Source organism: Falco punctatus (assembly GCF_963210335.1).
Source record: "Falco punctatus genome assembly, chromosome: 1".
Taxonomy (NCBI): domain Eukaryota; kingdom Metazoa; phylum Chordata; class Aves; order Falconiformes; family Falconidae; genus Falco; species Falco punctatus.
The window spans coordinates 112,354,468-112,372,790 of record NC_137580.1 but is presented as its reverse complement, the minus strand read 5'-3'; the positions used below and the strand labels follow the sequence as shown (position 1 = coordinate 112,372,790).

Below are 18,323 nucleotides of genomic sequence, written 5' to 3'. Positions count from 1 at the left end.
GTGGCACAGAAGCTTCACAGCACATTAGTTAAAGAGGTCAGCTGCCTGGAGAAGTCAAGGTCTTTTTATTTATGGTGTGTCCAAAGGCAGACACCGATCTCATTGCACCTTGTCAACATCACCCACAATCACACTATCCTGCACATGCACACACAGCCAAGCTCCATCAAAAAGGAAATGTTACCATCCTGAACAAACCTGCGGAAAAATCATCTCAAGCTGATGAATCTTTTAAAAGACACGAGAGGACCTTCACAGTGGTGCTCAAAATGCCTCTACAGAGAGAAAATACAAGGTAGCTGAGGATATCTCCTTAGCTCCACCTACCTTTTCTCTTTTTGTTTCTCTTCTGTTTTAAACCAACCACAAAAATTAGATTTCTGTTTGCTAAGCACTGGATTGAAACAGTAAAAGCACACTTTACACAGTGAAATAAAGCAGTACCGACAAACTCTTCTGCCTGAAAACCTCTACATCTCCCCAGGAAAGTCTCTCCTTTTGTGGGCAGGAAGGCCTCCAAAAGCTCACTGCCTTCCAGTTAGGCTGCTTATGCCTCTTGCATTCTGGTAATCTGCAAGGCAATCAGCATTGTTTCTTGGCCAGCTCTTGGATTTAAATCAATTTTCTATGGTAGGCTCTCGGCATTCATCTTGTAGGCTTGTGGGAATAGGTGAAAACAAACTGAACTCATTCATCTACCCTGAACACAATATACGCACCCTCCTATTGTTCTGCCAGACAGCATCAGAAATGACAAGAAATTTTAACTGAATACACAAATGGGTATGGTATGCACAAACACTCCCCTTCCCCATTTCCATAGTGCATCAGCATGTATATTCCATCCGTTGAAAATAGAGATTGTGTATTACAACCACACTCAGACACACGTGCATAAAGCCCAACCAGCACACAACGGAAACAACATCAAGATTACATGGTAGAGCTAAGGGGTGGGAAAAAATAATCTTGACAGAGAACTACCTTGGGGGAGAAGAGCTGGATGGAGGGTTAGGTAAACCAAGTTTTTGCAAACCCACTTTTCTATATTTTTGAGAAACCCAAAATAGGTAATCCCCCTGGAGTTGCAAACCGCAGAATGCAGAGCTCAGATTGCTGCCTAAAAAGGTAACACACAAAATGTTTTAGGGGTTATAGTTAGAAGAACTACTGGGTTAGGAAAATGAAGTAATTTGCCTGTTTTAAAGAAAATTACCTGATTTTCCTTTTTCGGAATGTGACACTGTAAAAAGACATAAAAATCAATTAAGATTTAGCTGTTTCTGGAGGAACTGATAACAGCAGAAAGACATCAAGAGGTAGCTTTGTGTACAAACAGGTAGTTTGTACACACATACACATGCTTTCATTTATATGTATGCACGCACATGGGTAAATAATCACTGTAAGCTTCCTGAGCATAGCACAATGCGATCCTGAGCCTGCCTACTGTCACTATCTATACTTACAACGATAAATATATACAAAAACTAACTACAGAAAGACACAGATATTCATTATGTATAGATTGGAAGAGCAGCGCTGCACTTGGAATAAATCAACACAACTCAGGTAACTCCCTTGTATGGTTCAGCTGACAGCAGCCATCTAAAAATTCATTAACTCCAGCCAGTTTTGAGGAACAAGCCCTGCAGTATCCACAGCTGAATTTAATTAAGCACAGATATGTTATTGATTTACAGTCCAAATAATCACGGTCCCCAACAAGCTTTGGAAATGTCACTTTTTTATGACTTCAACAAGGCTGCTTCTTGCAGGGTCAGGTGAACAAGTTCAGTGTTCTCCTTTCTTGCCTTTATGAGTATCTCGGCATGACTTAATGGACTGTGAAATAAGAGAGCTCTAGGGGTGGGGCTGGAAGGGTGGTAAGCAGAGAAAAGACAGCCTGTGGAAGGACTGTTTATGGGGTTTATTTAGCAGTTGAGATTTTCCTTAGACAGGAAGAAATACCGGAGTTAAATACCTTGTTTTCATGGAAACTGTGCACAGGGAATTGAATTCATGAGGCTGAAGAAAATAAGAACAAGTGAAAAGAGGATGATAAAGAAGCAATCAGATGATCACGATCTCTAGCTGCTGTTGCATTACCTAGCTAATCACAGACCTGCCCAGTTTTGAAACCCATTTTATTACCAAGTTATAGCATGCTATGTCACTGAGAAATGCATACTGAGCAGATGAGATACCCAGCTGTACCTGCATACTAGCTAAGGAGCAAATGACTGCAGAGAAGATGCCAAGTTTGCTCCTTTGTTCAAAGGGTCTCCTTTGCATTTGTCCAAATGCACTGCTGTGTGCATTTTACGGAAGAGAGGAAAAACTGAGTATCAAGCATGTGTTTTAAGTCTCAATCCCCATCTGACATCCTGTCTTCAAATGCCAAGGATCATAGACTCTCCAGATATAGGAGATATATAATGCAATAAGGGGACTTCATATGCAAATAAGGGACTTCATTTGGCAAATCCAACTACACTTATGGGACACCAGACAAGGATAATAAGGAGAACTGTCCTACAGCCGGGCTCTCACTCCTACCTGCCTCACCTGATCTTCAACACATCATTTCATCAAACCCAAGCACGTAACAACCACTGCAACCGAGATGGAAGGATTCCCTCACCTATCAGAACAAAATGCAGTAAAAAAAAAAAAAAAAAGTATTAATTTTGAACTTCTAGCTTCCTCTGACCTCTGTTGCTGTGGTTTAAATATCATAGTATGAATGATATAAAGATGTCTGTAATCACTTCTCAATTTTCAGGATTGTGTGCACAAACCTCCACAGTGAAAGAGTTTATATGTCACTGAGATAGAGGAAGTACCCTTCGTACAAAGGAACAAATTGCTTCATAGAAGATGAGGAAGCAGAAGTATAAAAGTAAAGTCCAATTAAATATTTTCTTTATAATCACAACTTCAAGCTAATGCTTTGGCACTTAAGTACAACTCATGCTTTACAACAAAGCATCCCTTAATAGCTACACACATAAAAGTTATCCATGCTGATGCGTTTCTCCCATTGCTGATATATTCAGTACTTTCCTTTAGCATATACCCATTTCTCATTTCACCACAAGGCTGTGGACATGTGAAGCTTGCAACTTCACTACAAGTCTGGTATATTTATTACACGTTCTTATTTACAGCAGCCATGGTTATGTTAGAACATCAGCACTGCTAAGAGACTGGTACCTTAGGGAGTTAAAAGGCACTGTGTTTCTGCTGTAACTGTTACTCTGACTGGTCAGCTGAGAAGTCAATACGCCCAATGTTAAATCAACTGGGAGGGCAAACTATTTTCATATATAATTTCATTTTTATTTCAAGCTGCAAAATAAAGACCTTTAAAGTATCTATTACTTTTACTAGTGTTTGTTAAAGTGCTAATGTAGCAAATCACTTGGAATTCATGCAAAGGAAACTACCCAGGTGATAGGTACTAGAAGAACACCAAGTATTTTTATCTTACAACAGCACAAAGAGACGTTATCTGTGATCGGGAACGCACAGGACCTAGTTCTGTGCAGCTGTCTAGGGGGAGACAGGCTCTGCCTGGAAGAGTCCATCAGTAAAATCACACTTGATGACTACCAGAAAAAAAAAACTTTTCATTTCATTCTTGGAGATTTCATGTGAAAGGAGATTCACTGTTAAAGAAAAGTTGAAAACACGCTATAAAAGAACAATTTAATTTGAAAACTCTACTCAGAGTTAGCTGGATGGTTTGAATCTGTACCAGGAGAAAGCACCTTTTCGCCCTGGAAGCAAGGTAAAACCAGCAGTTACTGGGAACTGAACATCCAAGCTCTGTGGTTTAATGGTTAAAGTACACCTGGAGTCAAGCTACTTGTGTTTTGTTCTGCCACACAGACAGGACACAGCCATGGCATTTTCCATAAATCCCTGGGGGGAGAAAAAATATCTAAATGGACAATCCTCACTTCTAAAGATAGCTCTGGCTGGGAAACATCAGGGCTGGAAGCTGGTGACTACTGCTCTTTAAAATCTTGACCATTAAGCTTCAAGAATTTCAATAATCTTCAGAAAATGGAAGTGTTTCCATTAAACACTATTAATGGTAAATAAAATTACAGAGGTTCCTCTAAATAATTGAGCATGATCCAATTCAATGGCCCAGGACTAAAGTGTTTAGCAAAGTGCTCTAAAACCCATGAGAGATATTATTTGCCTTCTTAAATTGAAAAAATTGTGCAGTTCAAAAATGGTTTCATTTCACATCAGAGCTAATATTCACTCTCTTCCAGGTTGTGGGGGATTTTTGGGGGGTGGAGGTGGGGTGGCATTTGGGTTTATTATTATTTTTATTATTATTCTTCCTCCATAGCACACAACTCGTTACTTTAAAACAGTCATCTTTGGAGCACAATCAAACACCTTTTAAATTTGTGTGAAAAAAATTTTGCCTCTCTCCAATTATGATCACCTCTGGTACTCTCTTTGGGCTAACACATTTATGAAGCAAGGTAGAATCTCTGTAAACTACTTTATAAGCATTATTCATCACTGAAAATGTTCCATTTGTTTTCCAAATAGGAGTACTAAAACAGGGAGGGGCTCATATTTTGTTTACAAGACATGCATTTCCATAGCAGATTAACTACATTTTTAAAAGTATCAATGCCAAGGGTTAAAAGCCAAAAGAATTTAAATAATAAGCTATCTGGTTGGACAACAGTTATTTACATCTATTTCTATCTAAGTTACATTTCTGTGAGCTAAGGAAAAAAAAGGAAACCGAATTCTTAATTTCTTGTCTAACCTAGGAGCACTGTGCTATTTAGAGGCCACAAGGGAATCACCTAAAAACTCTAAAGCATAAGGCATCTCTTCCTAATGGGGCTGATTTTCAAAGGAACTGGAAGGCTGTAACTCCAGCTGAAATTGATGGGAACAGGTTGTTGTGTGGACACTCGGGACACTCCAGAAATGAGTTCCAGAATAGCTCCAAATAAATATCCTATTCCTTTCATCTGTTACCATTTTGTTGCCATACTTCATATAGGAGGCAGAGAAAGGGCTTCTATCAGGAACTTAATTCTCACCTTAAAAACAAAGAAAGATCAGTTTCCCACACTGCCACCTTCCATGATTTTACAGCAAGTCTGTAAGTATTTGATATTCTTCTGAAAGCTTCACCATCTTGAAGCATGCCACTGGATAAGAATCTCCAGATAAGAAACGTATTTAAGAAATACATTTCTATTCCTCAGTTGATTTTATTTTCCTGTCACAAACTTTAATCCCGTCTTGTAAGTTAGGGCCACAAAGGAAAAGATTTCTGACTCATGATTTTTCATCGCTTGGGGCTGGCAATTGTGACATTTGGTGACTCTGATAATTGCCTGGATTTCAGGTCCTGAACGAGAAAAAACAGAACACAAGCTCCAGCATCATCCAGTCATTGGTTCCTAATTAGATCTTCTCTTTCAAACACAATTAACTTTGTGCAAAATGGGATAACAAGTCATCCTAAGACCAGTGAAGAAAACAAGTCCCACAACTAACCACATTTTTGTGGTTAACCCTTAAGTATGTTTAGCAACTTAGATTCCTAACCAGCACTACCAGGCAATCCTGCAACCCAGACACACTAACCATCCCTGAAAAACCCCAGATACCTACTCTTGAGGAGTCACCAGCCATATTCATGTTCAAAGGTTTCCTGGTTTTCCACTGCCAGCTTTGACAGAGACTTCCAGGATTTCAGCTGAAGCTATTTGATTGTATTCCTGCACACATTTACAGACCCTGAAACTTAAGATCTAAACTAATTCCAGACCAAGCATGTAGCTCCAGAAAATCCAGCCACACAACTACTTTCCTGTTGTCGACCACCTCCAAAATTAATTGAGCATTCACCTGCTTTAGGAAGCTGTGATGACACCTAATTAAAGCTGGGAGGTAAGTGTTAAATTGTTTCATAGAAAGTCCAGTCTTAGTGTTTTACAGATTAACTTCAATCACGTCATAGACTGAATTGGTTCTAAAATGTTAACAGGACCCAAGAACAATTCTGCTTCTCAGAATCTGCCAGTCCTGCTGTGAACACATACTCACTGATACAGAGCTACTCCAAACAACATTTCCCTCTTATTTGCTGAGAAGAAATCATCTTACACTGACAATTATCCAAGCCTAGGTGCCCCAGGGCTAGGTGAAAGGAAACTGTAATGGACGGGTATGGGGCCTCCACATCAGATCTCCTCTTGAGCACAGAAATAAAGCCTTAAGCACAGATGCTTCAAAAGCACTTGTGTGCGATAGCTTTCCTCCACTTTCCTCCCAAGACCAGTAAATGCTGCTGCAGTCCTGATGTATGGAGACACTTTAGGAGCTTGAAAGCAAGAGTACACAACAGGAGATACACCCCAAGACAGAGTTCAAAGATACTTACTGCACCAGGTCAGCAACTCTGAATGAGATTTTAAAACCCATTTTTAAAGTCTCTGAAATAACAGTGACAGGAATTCCAGTCTCACATCCTCAAAACCACCACACAGGCTAATATCAGTGGCATCAAGTCCACAGAGTACATGAGGGATGGGTAAAACTGGCAGATTGCATGCAATACGCACATAGGTTAAAACAGACAAAACAGTGTGTTCCTATTGCTCTACCTGAAGAGCAATACAAATACCAGCTAAGGAGTATTTCACAGAAGCAGCCATTTTCATCCTCAGCCTGGAGTCCACCTCTGGCTTTAACACAACCTGTCCAAAGCCAAAGATCACGTTCTAGTCTCGTTGCACTGAAGCAAATGCAGGGAAATGGAAGGAGCTACTTCACAACTTAGAGGAGCATATAAAAGAAACCGTACTGAGAAGTAGTATGATACTACTCACTGGGCACATCAGGTGTAAAGACCTGGAAGTCACCCACAGAAGAAAGGATGCATGCTGCAGAGTTGGCCAGGTGCACACACAGCACCATGCAGCTGTCACACGGGTCTCCTCATACATCCACCTCCTCACTATCCCTCCTCTGCTACCATGTCCAGCGACCACCAAAGGTTTCACAATCAGGGGCTTCCAGAAAACGCTGGACTAGCAGCTGGGCAAGTCAGCACTCAGTTCATGTTCAGGCAAGTGTCTGCCCACTTTGGGATGGTAGAAGTCACTGAAAGGCCTTAGGCCACCTCTCCAATGTATTATTCACACAGAGAAAGAGCACCGCTTCAAGGTCTGCTTACCAACGTCAATTCATTATATCATAAGCTCCTCCCAGTGCAGTGATCACATCCTTCTTTTGTTTAAAAGAGCTGCATGCATGACTAAATGCAGTCACAGATCATGTATAAACACCTTCATTTAATATTCAGATCCAGCTCTGCAGTCAAACCATATAACCTTTCTCAACACATTACGGCACAGATCAAGACATGGTGTTTGGGTTGGTTGGTTTTTTTTCCCAGATGTGATATTTAAGCACAGCAGTACCCAGAAAACACAGTAATTTTCATCAGTTAATAAGAAAAGCAATATGCATAATGGAAATGGAAACAACAAAACCTGTGGTTAATGCAGCTCAATCAAGGGGACTTGCTTGTTTCCTAGGCTGAGCAAGCCATGCCCTCTCATCTCCTCTCACAGGAGAGACTCTGTTCCTCTTCTCTGCACATCCAGTCTGGAATGGACCAGCACACGGAAACACAGGTTCTGCAGCAAGTATACTCAACAAATCTATCAAGATAGGACAGTAACTTAACATTCAGAAATAGCAAATTTTCTGCCTTGGTTTTACAAGGGGGTAAAACGTTTCTGGTCTGAAAGTCTGGTCTAGATAAAATGCAGCTTTAGAACAGATCTGGAAAGCAAAGATAATTAAATGACACTGAGGTAAGGAAAAATAAATATTTGCAAATGCCTCTGAAGGAATGTGGCCAAGACTGGGGGTAAATCAAATTATATTAGTAACTGGAAATGGAAAGAAACAGTACACATGAAGTATCCAAAGTATACCAAAAGAGATCTCTAAAGTATCAAGGAAACAAAAAAAATAGGAGTTTTGTCATTTTCTTTGATAGAAAAGTGTCTATGTCTTAGAGAATTTGAGTTCAGCTTCTTTGCTTTCTAGTTTACAAGCGGTTTGGTCACGCTTGCATCAACATCTCAGTATCAACAGGAACGTGTGATGCAATACTGACAGGCACTTGGATCTACAGGTCTTCCCTTCTTTGACAGCAAAAAAATTCAGTAGTATGGTAAACCCAGACACAGCTGCCTGAAACAGCAAATCCAAACCTACAGCCTACTCCCAGCTGACTTGAGTTCAAGTTCAGACACTCCAGCAGATGCACACTGCAGCTGGCAGGCAGCCAGTTAACAAGACCAGGCGTTCTGAGAGCTTAGAAACAGGCGGTGCAGTTGTGAGGCTCTAGAACAAATAAAAGCCTCTCACTGCAGTGCACCAAACAGGGCTTCCTTGGTGCAACACCTTCTCTATCATTACTTGGGCAAAAGAGAAGAAATTTGCCTGCCACAAGAAAATAAATAAATAAAAAAAAATTCTACATGTACTGCCCATAACACTCTAAGGAGGAATGCCCCCACAGGGATGAAAGGCCTTCTGTTGAAGCCATCCAGCAGTATCACACTGATCGTTTTTAGACATGGACCAAGTGCAGCTACAAGGAATGCAACTGCTGCAGCTATCATCCTTCCTCCAGGGGAAATCAACACCAGCCACCAATGTGGGAGGAAAGGCACAGCCAGTGGCAATGCCCCTGTGATAAACCCATCGCTTCCCACCACAGTTCCTGTACTGATCCAGATGGATCCCTGGGAAGGTCTAGCAGCACAATTCCCAGGGACAGTGACAGACACCCACAACTCTCTCCTCTCTGTTCACATCCCAAGGATGTGCAACGCCAACCTGCTATCCTCAAAGAAGGTTTACAAGAAGCCTCAAGCACAACTTTAAATACCGTTCTAAAGCTCAAAATCAGAGCTGGCCTTTTAATTTCAACCACAAAGTGATTCTGTACATTTTAATTAATTAGTTTAATTACTGGTAGCAGATTTATTATACAGGCCAAAAAAAGCTTTTTGTGCAGTTCATCCCTTCTCTAATTTGAATAAAATACTCATTGAAAGGCCAAGTTTTGCATGTTTGACAGTGCCCAAGTTAACATTTTTACCACCAGCCTTCCCCCAAAATGCAGTATCTGCATTCACTTTGGCAAGCAGACACACTAGATTTACACCTAAATGATATGTGTTTTGATTCTGGCACATCCCAGCTCTCAATAATCCACCTAAAATCTATGCCAATTATTTTCAGCATGAGAATAACTGGCAGTTATTACAGCTCTGCTCACAGAGTAAACAAGCAAAACATGAAGTGCATTAAACAAATGTCCCCATGACCCATGCTGTTGCAATGAACAGAATCCAGCCACCTGTTCCACCATGGATGCAATAACTTGGATGAATGGCAGAGAAGGAAGATCAGTCTGCAGAATCTTTTCCCAAAGTTTCTCTTTTCCAATGTGGACCCCCAAAACTGGCCTGTGCCCTGCTGAAGGCACCAGTTTTGGCTGTCCCGATTCCTTGGTGCTACCCTGCTGAACAGATAGGACAACAGAGCTCATCACACTCACATTAAATGCATCCACTGGAAATGAGACGGCTCTTTGAAAAACATTAAAATGCTGGTTTCAAAGATATTGAAAGTATCTGAAGGGCTTGTTTTTTGTGGGTTTTTTTGAACAGGATAAACAGTGTTATGAAGCACAGTTTGAATTGGCTTTGTACATCTGGAGTAAAGATATCCTAATCTGGTACATTTCCAGCTTCTGTGAAACCTTCTGTACAATTATTTTGGTTTGTTAGATGAAAAGGGGAAAAGAGAAGAAATATTTAAAAGTAAGTTAATGAAAGATCTTGACTGGACGCATAACAGAGACCAGTTGGAGAAAACCAGTCCTGTGAGATTCATGATGCAAGCTACAAACCCTCAAAGACATAAAGAACAACATGTGGGTAACCTTTTCTTGGATCTGTTCATGAATAAGGCATGTTCCATTATGTTTGCTGTATGAAGCTGATTTAAACAGGTTTTCAATTCTTTGCTTATTACTATCAGATCAGAAGATGGGCAACCATGCAGAAGGCGGCTTAGCAAAACTGCAGGTGCTTTTTGGACTACCACAGTAAGTATAATGCACTGAACTGAAAAACCCTACTTGCTGATTACTGGTAAACACAATAGGAACTGCAGACAGTTTTTTCCTCTTCCCCTCAGAAGTGTAAAAGCTGGAAAGGGCCAGTATTGCTGGCAAGGACATGACTAGTCATGAAAACTTCAGGCAAGGTGGTGAAAGGAAGAATGCAGGAGGAGAGTGACAGTGCTCTCCCGTGCCTGCAGAGATGGCACTCAGCTGAAGGAGCAAAGAACTTACGTCACACGATGTCAGCTACCGTTACTAAGGAAACAGCACCAGATAACCCAGGCTGAAAACATCCACATTCAGTTTCTAACAGAAATGCCTGTCCACTAAAGATGCTACAAATATCCACAGAGCTTGCGTCATTTCATTATACTCTGACTGACAACACAATACCAGTGAAATTCATTCAACAGCAACCTGGTAGCCCAAAGGAATTTGGAATTTTTGTCCCAGCACTGCACACAGTCCAAACTGAACCAGTACGGCTCTGAATCACAGAGCTTGATCTTTTAACCAGATAGGATGACAACGTAGCTGGAATGTAACTAGGTTACAGACTGTGTTGAGAACAAATGCAAAAACGTCTGCATTGCTTCCCACAAGGATGAAAATGTCCACACTGTTTTCCTTTTCTTAGATCACAGAGGTGAAGACTACAGATTGTAAGCCAAGACATTGTGGTTACAACAAATCTCTCCCACTGGATGAGCAAACTGACCTGCACAGAGGCATTATTCCTCCACGGACCAGGAAGGGTGGCACAGAGCTGTCCCAGCTCCGGAGAATGGCATTTCCTTCAGGAGCTTGCAAAGGTGAACTCACTGCTTCATACTCGGTGCTCAGCATGTTAGACAGGTAGTGTGAAGACTGTCTCTCCTATCTTAAGACAAGTTTTCTGTAGCCTCAGGGAAAGGAGCCCTCCTACTCACTGGATGCCAACTATCTCCACAGAGTCAAATCCGATATAAGCTCCTTTAGATTTGCAAATGAACCTTACACAACGTGTCCTGCTCTTCTGTCCAACTGCACCCTGTGGACTGAATCCAGGACCATGGAGACACATCTTAAGGGCTAGCTAAACTGTGAGAAAACCCATTCAGGCTCAATGCCCTGCAGTAATATGACATGAACAACCTTCTCCTGCTTAACAGATGATGGACCTAAGCTCAGAAATGCTGCATGGGGCTGAAGAGTGACCACTAAACCTGCCATTTCAGTCTTGGAGTTTCTTATGCTTACAAACCCCATGTACTGTAACAAAGAGGCATCAAAAAAAGGTGTAGGAAAAGCGGCCCACACTATTTAATTGGCATCTTTAGCCATTTAGGACCTAGGAGAGCTAGGAAAATTTCAGTTACTGATGCAGACAGGCCCTGAAAATCAGCTACCATGTATTTAAGAGACTCTTACTAAACTCAGCCTTGCAGGAGAGTAAAATGATTCACAAGAAATCTATATTTATAACAAAGATTCACTGAAAATGACTCATGTACTGAGCCAATCTAATTTTAAATAGGAGGGAAAAACCTCTTGAAGAGGCACATGAAACTGGAGTGGGGGAGGGAAGAGAACTGCACACACAGGAGAGCCCCAGCCAGGAGCCGTTAGCCAAATCTACTGGAAACTGTTTCTGCATTCAATTAGCTGAAGTGACAGCAGAACATTCAGCTTCACCTACTTCTCATTTAGAGTTAATTAAGTCCTACATTCAAAGCAGCTGCAGGTTGGAATACTTCCTTAGGACAGGTAGGATTGCTGGGCAATAATAAGACAGCTCATGGAGAGTTACCAGTTCTTCAGACTCTACAGAATTCAGAACACAAAACCAACTGGAATCACAGTGAGAGGAAGGGAGAAGTATTAAAAAGATTGTACAGTATTCCTAATTTTGGCCAAGCAGATTCTAACAGAAATAGCTGCCGCCCCACTACCCCTTACATCAACACTGCAGCACGTCTTAGAGAATAGTTTCAAAGACAGAGAACAGACACACAACACTAGGAGATCTCTAGAACAAACAGGCAGCCTGCAGCAACAGCACTGTCTCAGGGTTCCTTCACCTGCTTCTGTCTCGGGACCATTTTCCTCCTCCGTATAGTACAAATGTACAGTAGATTAAAGGGGAATATTTAACATAACCACAACCTGAATGGAGGAAACTGCTACAGTCTATATGAATAGCAATAAAACATTAGCCAGAAAACGTGGACAAATCTTGCATTCCTGCACTGACTATGTAGGAATGAATAAATTCTGCTAAGCTGTAAATAAAAGATAACTTGGAAACAGCAAGCAGGCTAGTGAAAGATTAGCCTTGCATACATAATAATCACGCACAGCAGAGCAAGGTGGAATTTCAATGCTGCAACAGTAAAAGACTACTATGCTTTGGCTTTCAGTAACGTGTCAATACTTCTTTGTCTGAACAGTCCACTTATCTCCACAGCCAAATCTAACTTCCACTTGTCTTAACCTCTCCACTGTCATCCGCGCACAACTGGGTATGCTTGGCTGCAAATGCTTCGCTCTGTAAACCCAGAAGTGTTTAGATGATGGCTGTTCTCCAATCACTTTCAGCATCGCTCCCAGTTAAGTCTTCAAGTTGAAGCACAAAGAGAAAGCAGCCAAGAATTCACAAGCCAACATACATATTTACAACTGCACATAGCTTTAATTCTCAGCAGTATCTTGCTGTGGTATTTCTCTACACACCAAAGTCTGATGAATAGCGTTAAATTTTTATTTGCCCTGGTATATTATGGGCTAGATTTCAGAACTGTTGAACCAGCATTCAATAGTTCCTTCTCAGGCACTGAATGAAGTGGCTAAGTCTCCAAACGAGTACTTCATGAGAAGTTTCAGGAGCTGACCTCTACTGAGAAACCCAGCATTGGACCATCCTTTACCCACCGACCTACACAGGGTACGCTCCACTCCATCGTCACAACACACACACGCAGCAGCCTAAGTCTGCAGGAACCAGGTGAACCACCACCAAATTTTAGAATTTATTTGAATCTTGATTGGTTCACAGAGTTCTGAAACAGCAGCTGCCCTTAGTATACATGGTATTATCTCCAAAGAGATTTTATTTTCTTGCTAATTCTTACAGTCATGAGGAAAAGTCACCAATATAACATCTCACTGATTACATTTAAATATATACAACAATGTCCACAACATCAAAGTCTAAACCTCAGTCTCTCAAATGCACCATTTATGTAATACAGCATTCAATGCACAGCAGAGAGCAAAGAAGCACTGTGAAGATCTGAGACGCACCAATTAGCCGGTGGCATGATGCCAGAAAAATGACTGAGATTTCCATTGCTTCTCCTTCATTAAAAATGGCAATAGCTCTTTCCATGACTTTTTGGACTGGATACTATACACCTATACTCAAAATGAGACACCTTATTCTTCAAATACATTGAGACAATTTACAGAACAAAGTACTTTCAGCTCGAAGAACGCAGCTGCCAGATTTTAACTCCATCTTTTGGCAGTTGTATCTTATCTCCAAATATACATTATTTAACGAACTAGTGCTTCCTAGTAAATTACCTCATCATTTTGGCTTGGTACTTATTTTGGATAATGCCATTTTAATAAGTTACTTTCTTATTTGTAATGTACACACAGATGTAGCAAATGAAAAGGTGACACGGGCTTGAACTCCATGATTTCTTAGATCTAAACCCCTGCATTTACCTCTGACAGCAGGGAATATACATTTCTATAGGAAAAGTACGATTATGTAGCGTTAATGCTTTTGTGTGTTATTTACCACATAAGGCAATGATGTGACTGCTGTCTTCATGTACAAATTTCCGGGTAACAGCTTCTTCCATGATCTGCTTTACCTGAAATAAATAGAAAGAAGTGGTTGTAAGATCTCAGCACAAACCAGCACAGTGCTTGGGAGTTTCAGCTCCAACCTTTACTTGCCCCTTCCCCATCACCAAAAGACTAACAATTCACGCACAGGTTACATTTCGCAGGGAAGGAAGGATACAAGCATTTAAGAAGAAAAAGGAAGGACAAACCTGAGCAGCTTTTCATGGGATGAGGGAACCTCTGGTAGAAAAAGGACAGGTCTGTTTGAGGTATGCCCCTGTAAAAGCTGAATTATTTCAAAGCACCCAGAGTGCCCTCCAGAGAACTTCAGCAGAAGTTCCAAAGGGCTGTGCAAAATCCACAATAACATGATTCATCCATGGCCTTCCCGTGTACAGTTACTTCTGCTTATGAAGCTGGATTACATATTGCCATGTCTTCTTTCCACTTGTGGCATTCATCTCCTTTTCAAGCACAATGAATCCCTGAGCTACACAGGCATACATTCCAAGAGAGGTTTACAGCAATGTTTCCCCTGTTTGGGGACTCTACATGACACAGTAATTACAAATTACGCCCTCAAAGCTCTGCTGCACCAGACATTATACAAAAATAATATAGTACCTATAGAGAAGACAGTGACTTCAGTTTTTGCTTCTAGACACAATTGAACAATTACAGCAAATAAACTCACATTTATCACACTTCTTACTGATTTAAAACAAAGTTCCTCTCCAGTTTCAAGGCAGATCTGTCAAGCTCCCAAGGGAATTAATTGTAGATTACTGACTTTCAAAAATTAAAGAAAACAGACAAATCTTACAATTAGGCTCTTGAAGAAAGGCTGCAGTTACCCTCCACTCATCTGCTAGCTTATTCCTCCCGCAATGGCTTCCTCAACCAGATGAAAGCCATTTGCCTCAACCAACCCATTTATCGAACACTCATTCCTTCCTGGCCATGGAGCACTTGCTTTTCCAGATACAAATCCACAATCATTTTTGCTTCTCTCATTTGTGAGCTATAATTACAGAGTCAGGACACTCTGCCTAAATAAATGCCACATCACTTTCAATATATGAAAGTAAGCACTACTGTGGCAGAAGATTTAGCAAGCTACTCTCTTCTTCCAACATTTTTTTTTTCTTTTTAACTTGAAAACGATTTTTACAGCAGTCCTGGAATCCAACAAATAGTGAATTATCTGGCAGGTTATCACTGCGTAGCTACTCTTTACCAACAAGCTCAGCAGCATGGCCTGTACACCAACTTGGTCTGAGCTGAGTGCCAGCGCAAGCTGCACAGCAATGGTCCCCACTAGCCTGCCACAGGGGCTAGGTCTGCAAACCTGGGAGACGACACACGCTTCCCAGCAGGGCTGGCAACTGTGCACTCAGCTCTCCTTAGGCTAAGTCTGGTACCTGAGATAACAATTTTAAAACTAGCTGGGTTACCAATTCGTTGCAGCGCTGACGGGTCCAAAGGTTTTAAGCCGCCTCACTCAGCGCTGGAACCAGGAAAAGCTGCAGGTGCACTGCTTGATCAACAGCTGTACTTGTACTGCTGTAATGATGAGGTGGCAGCTGCCTATGAAGGTGCCTTCTCCAATTTAGAGGGCTTCTTCCTCCAGTAAGATCATATGCAAGGGCAATTCTGGATGCTGTAATCAAGCATGCCTCCCCCCAGTAATCATCTTGAGGCCTCCATGCCCACTCGTATACCCCCACCCTGGCTGGCAGCTCCAGCACCGGCACTTGCTGCATGAGCCTTTTAACACACGGTGTTCTCCTCACCCCAAATTCTGCACCAAGTTGGTCCTACAGAATTTGGTCGTTTTATCAAACAGGAGTCCTCTAGGTTGCAAAGAAAACACTGGGGGGGGGGGGGGGGGGGGGGGCGGGGAGGGGCAGGGAAGCAAACACATAAGAGGCTTTGAAAGCAGAACATTTTGTATCAGAGGACTTCAAAGCAAGTCTTTTGCACTTTATAAAACCTTGCTCACTGCTCATATGCTGAAGCTTGCTTGACAATATCAACAAGGCAGTTTTATTTCTTCATGTGGAATTTCTGACATGGTGTTAGAACTTTGGACCTTACAGTAAAGCAGTGAGAGGTGGAGGAGTAAGAGGATACCAAGAAAGAAGCAAAGGTGTGAGAAGGTCTCATGGGTGGGAACTCACACAGGAAAACTATGATTATTCTGTTTACCCAGCAATCCCCTTCTCACATTTTTATTTGTGTCATTGTTGATTTACAAGCTTGATGTCTTGGCAGGAACCCAATAAAATTTGTTCCAAACCTCACCTAGAGGTTTGCAATCTTCTAGATAACAGCACCTAGGCAGACCACAGCTCAGCAAAGGAAAGGAGGCAAGACAGCTGCACAGCTCTGCCTTGTTTAAATTCCAGCTCATACCCTGACCTGCATTTTCACACGTGGGAGGCAGCTTGTTCCGGCAAAGCAGCACAGAGACAGTGCCATCCACTGCCTCCAAGCCAGCTCATCTCCATGCCTCAGCCGACCCATCTGTGAAAGGACAGTGACCCAACCCATGCAAGCTGTTCTGATTTCACTGGATCAAAACTATATTTAATCTACCAAATGAAAGGCCTGATTTACTAAAGGTAAAAAGTACCCCGAGTGCCGCTAGCACTAAGGTGGACAGAAGAGGAAGCACAGGAGAGCTGCACCAGGGTAAGTCACGCACATACAACCAAAGATCACAGACATGAATTCAGGCACCATTCAGACTGCAGACTGAGATATCAGTCTCAGCTCCCCAGAGAACAGCAACCAGAATTAAATTCCTGACAACAGGGAGGAAGAGTCGTCGTTTACTAGGAACCAGAGCTCTGGAGCTCAGAGGCCAATTCCCTGCTATCACACATTTCCCAGGTATAACCCATCATTAGTCTTTATTAGCTCAGTATGTTATTTAGATCCTAGTCTGTAGCTCCGGAACAAAAAATGTGAAGTGTATAAAAAAAAATTAGAAAGAAAAAGATCAGACGTAATAATCAACCCTGCTTTTATACATAGCACCATATGGTCAGCTTATCAGCAGACTCTGAAGCCAGGACCTTGAGCTAAGCAGCACAGACCAGGCAAGGAATCTCTGTCCACTCCCAGCTGCCACCGAATACAGAGCATCCTTTGCACATTTTTTCTAGAGAGTTAGAGAATGTTATTAGAAAATATTTCAGGGCATAGACAGTAGACATGAAGATTCAAAAGCTGGAATGCAGTGTTCTTCAATCCCACGTCATTCCTCACTGCCACGTAATTCAGTGATGCTCCAGGCAAGGAGCTAAATCAAATGTTTCTGATCAAATGGAACACAAGCTTTTTCCTTTTTTTCTTCCCTTGCAATTTTGTGCAGCTCCCTTTGTAGGGAATTATGCTGTTATGTCTCTGTATTCTGGGGAGGCTCATGTCAATCAAGCTTTCTGAGCATAAGCCTACACAGACACCCACTTGCAGATATCAGTGGACCTGCCCAAACTGCAAATGAATGTCATTAAACCAACCATCAACATCCCACCCCCCCTTGTTCACCCATCGACCTGCAGGTAAAGAAATCTATTCAGCCTACTGAACTGTTTGTGCAAGGGATGGATGGAGGGCTGCAGCTTTCAGCTGGAGCCAGTGCTGCTAACAGAGAGGGGCCTGGAGAGAAACCTGCTCGGGTAGGAAGGAGGAGGCAGAGGTTTGGCTGAGGTGTGACACAGGCTCCCTCCATCGCCTTGGAAACATCCCTCCTGTTCTCTGTGCCTCCTAAGATCGATACAGGACCTATTCATCATCAAAGGTAACTGGCTCTATCTGCACCACATTTACCAACCACTGGAGAGCAAGGATAGGAAAGCTCTACCTATCTGAGTAAAGATCTTGGTATCTGAGGAGTGAAGAATGTCCTGGTGGTAGCATTTTCCAGGTAAAGCAAAGCAAGCTCCTCGCACACAAGCTGACAAGGTTTTGCACAATGTTATAACAGATCACGGCTCTGACCTTCTCCTACATCCTACAATGGCCAAAACTTTCAGAAGCAGTCAAACACCAAACATATGTCATAATACACGGATTATTTAATAAGATTCACCGAAGAAAAATACAAGAGAAACTACTTTGATTTTTAAGTTGTTATAATGAAGCTTTAAAAATGGAAATAAATCCCAATTTTGCAACAAACTGTATAAGAGATCAAGAAAATGAAGACTACTAAAGACATGATATGCACTGACTATACACCAATTTATTCACAAGCACAGGGCTG

General features: G+C 41.8%; 2 protein-coding genes across 7 annotated transcripts in view; both read right to left on the bottom strand.

Moving 5' to 3' along the window:
- The window catches only part of TNFAIP1 (TNF alpha induced protein 1), a 98,995-nt gene that overhangs the window by 58,790 nt on the left and 21,882 nt on the right, over nt 1–18,323 (bottom strand). The gene's annotated exons all lie outside the window — the stretch shown is intronic.
- Nucleotides 1–18,323, bottom strand: part of SGSM2 (small G protein signaling modulator 2) — a 62,907-nt gene that overhangs the window by 38,986 nt on the left and 5,598 nt on the right. For all 6 annotated transcript variants that reach the window (XM_080374185.1, XM_080374188.1, XM_080374187.1 and 3 more), the window contains exon 2: nt 14,001–14,076. In XM_080374185.1, the coding sequence (XP_080230311.1) occupies nt 14,001–14,076 (76 nt within the window). The remainder of the gene's footprint in view (nt 1–14,000; nt 14,077–18,323) is intronic.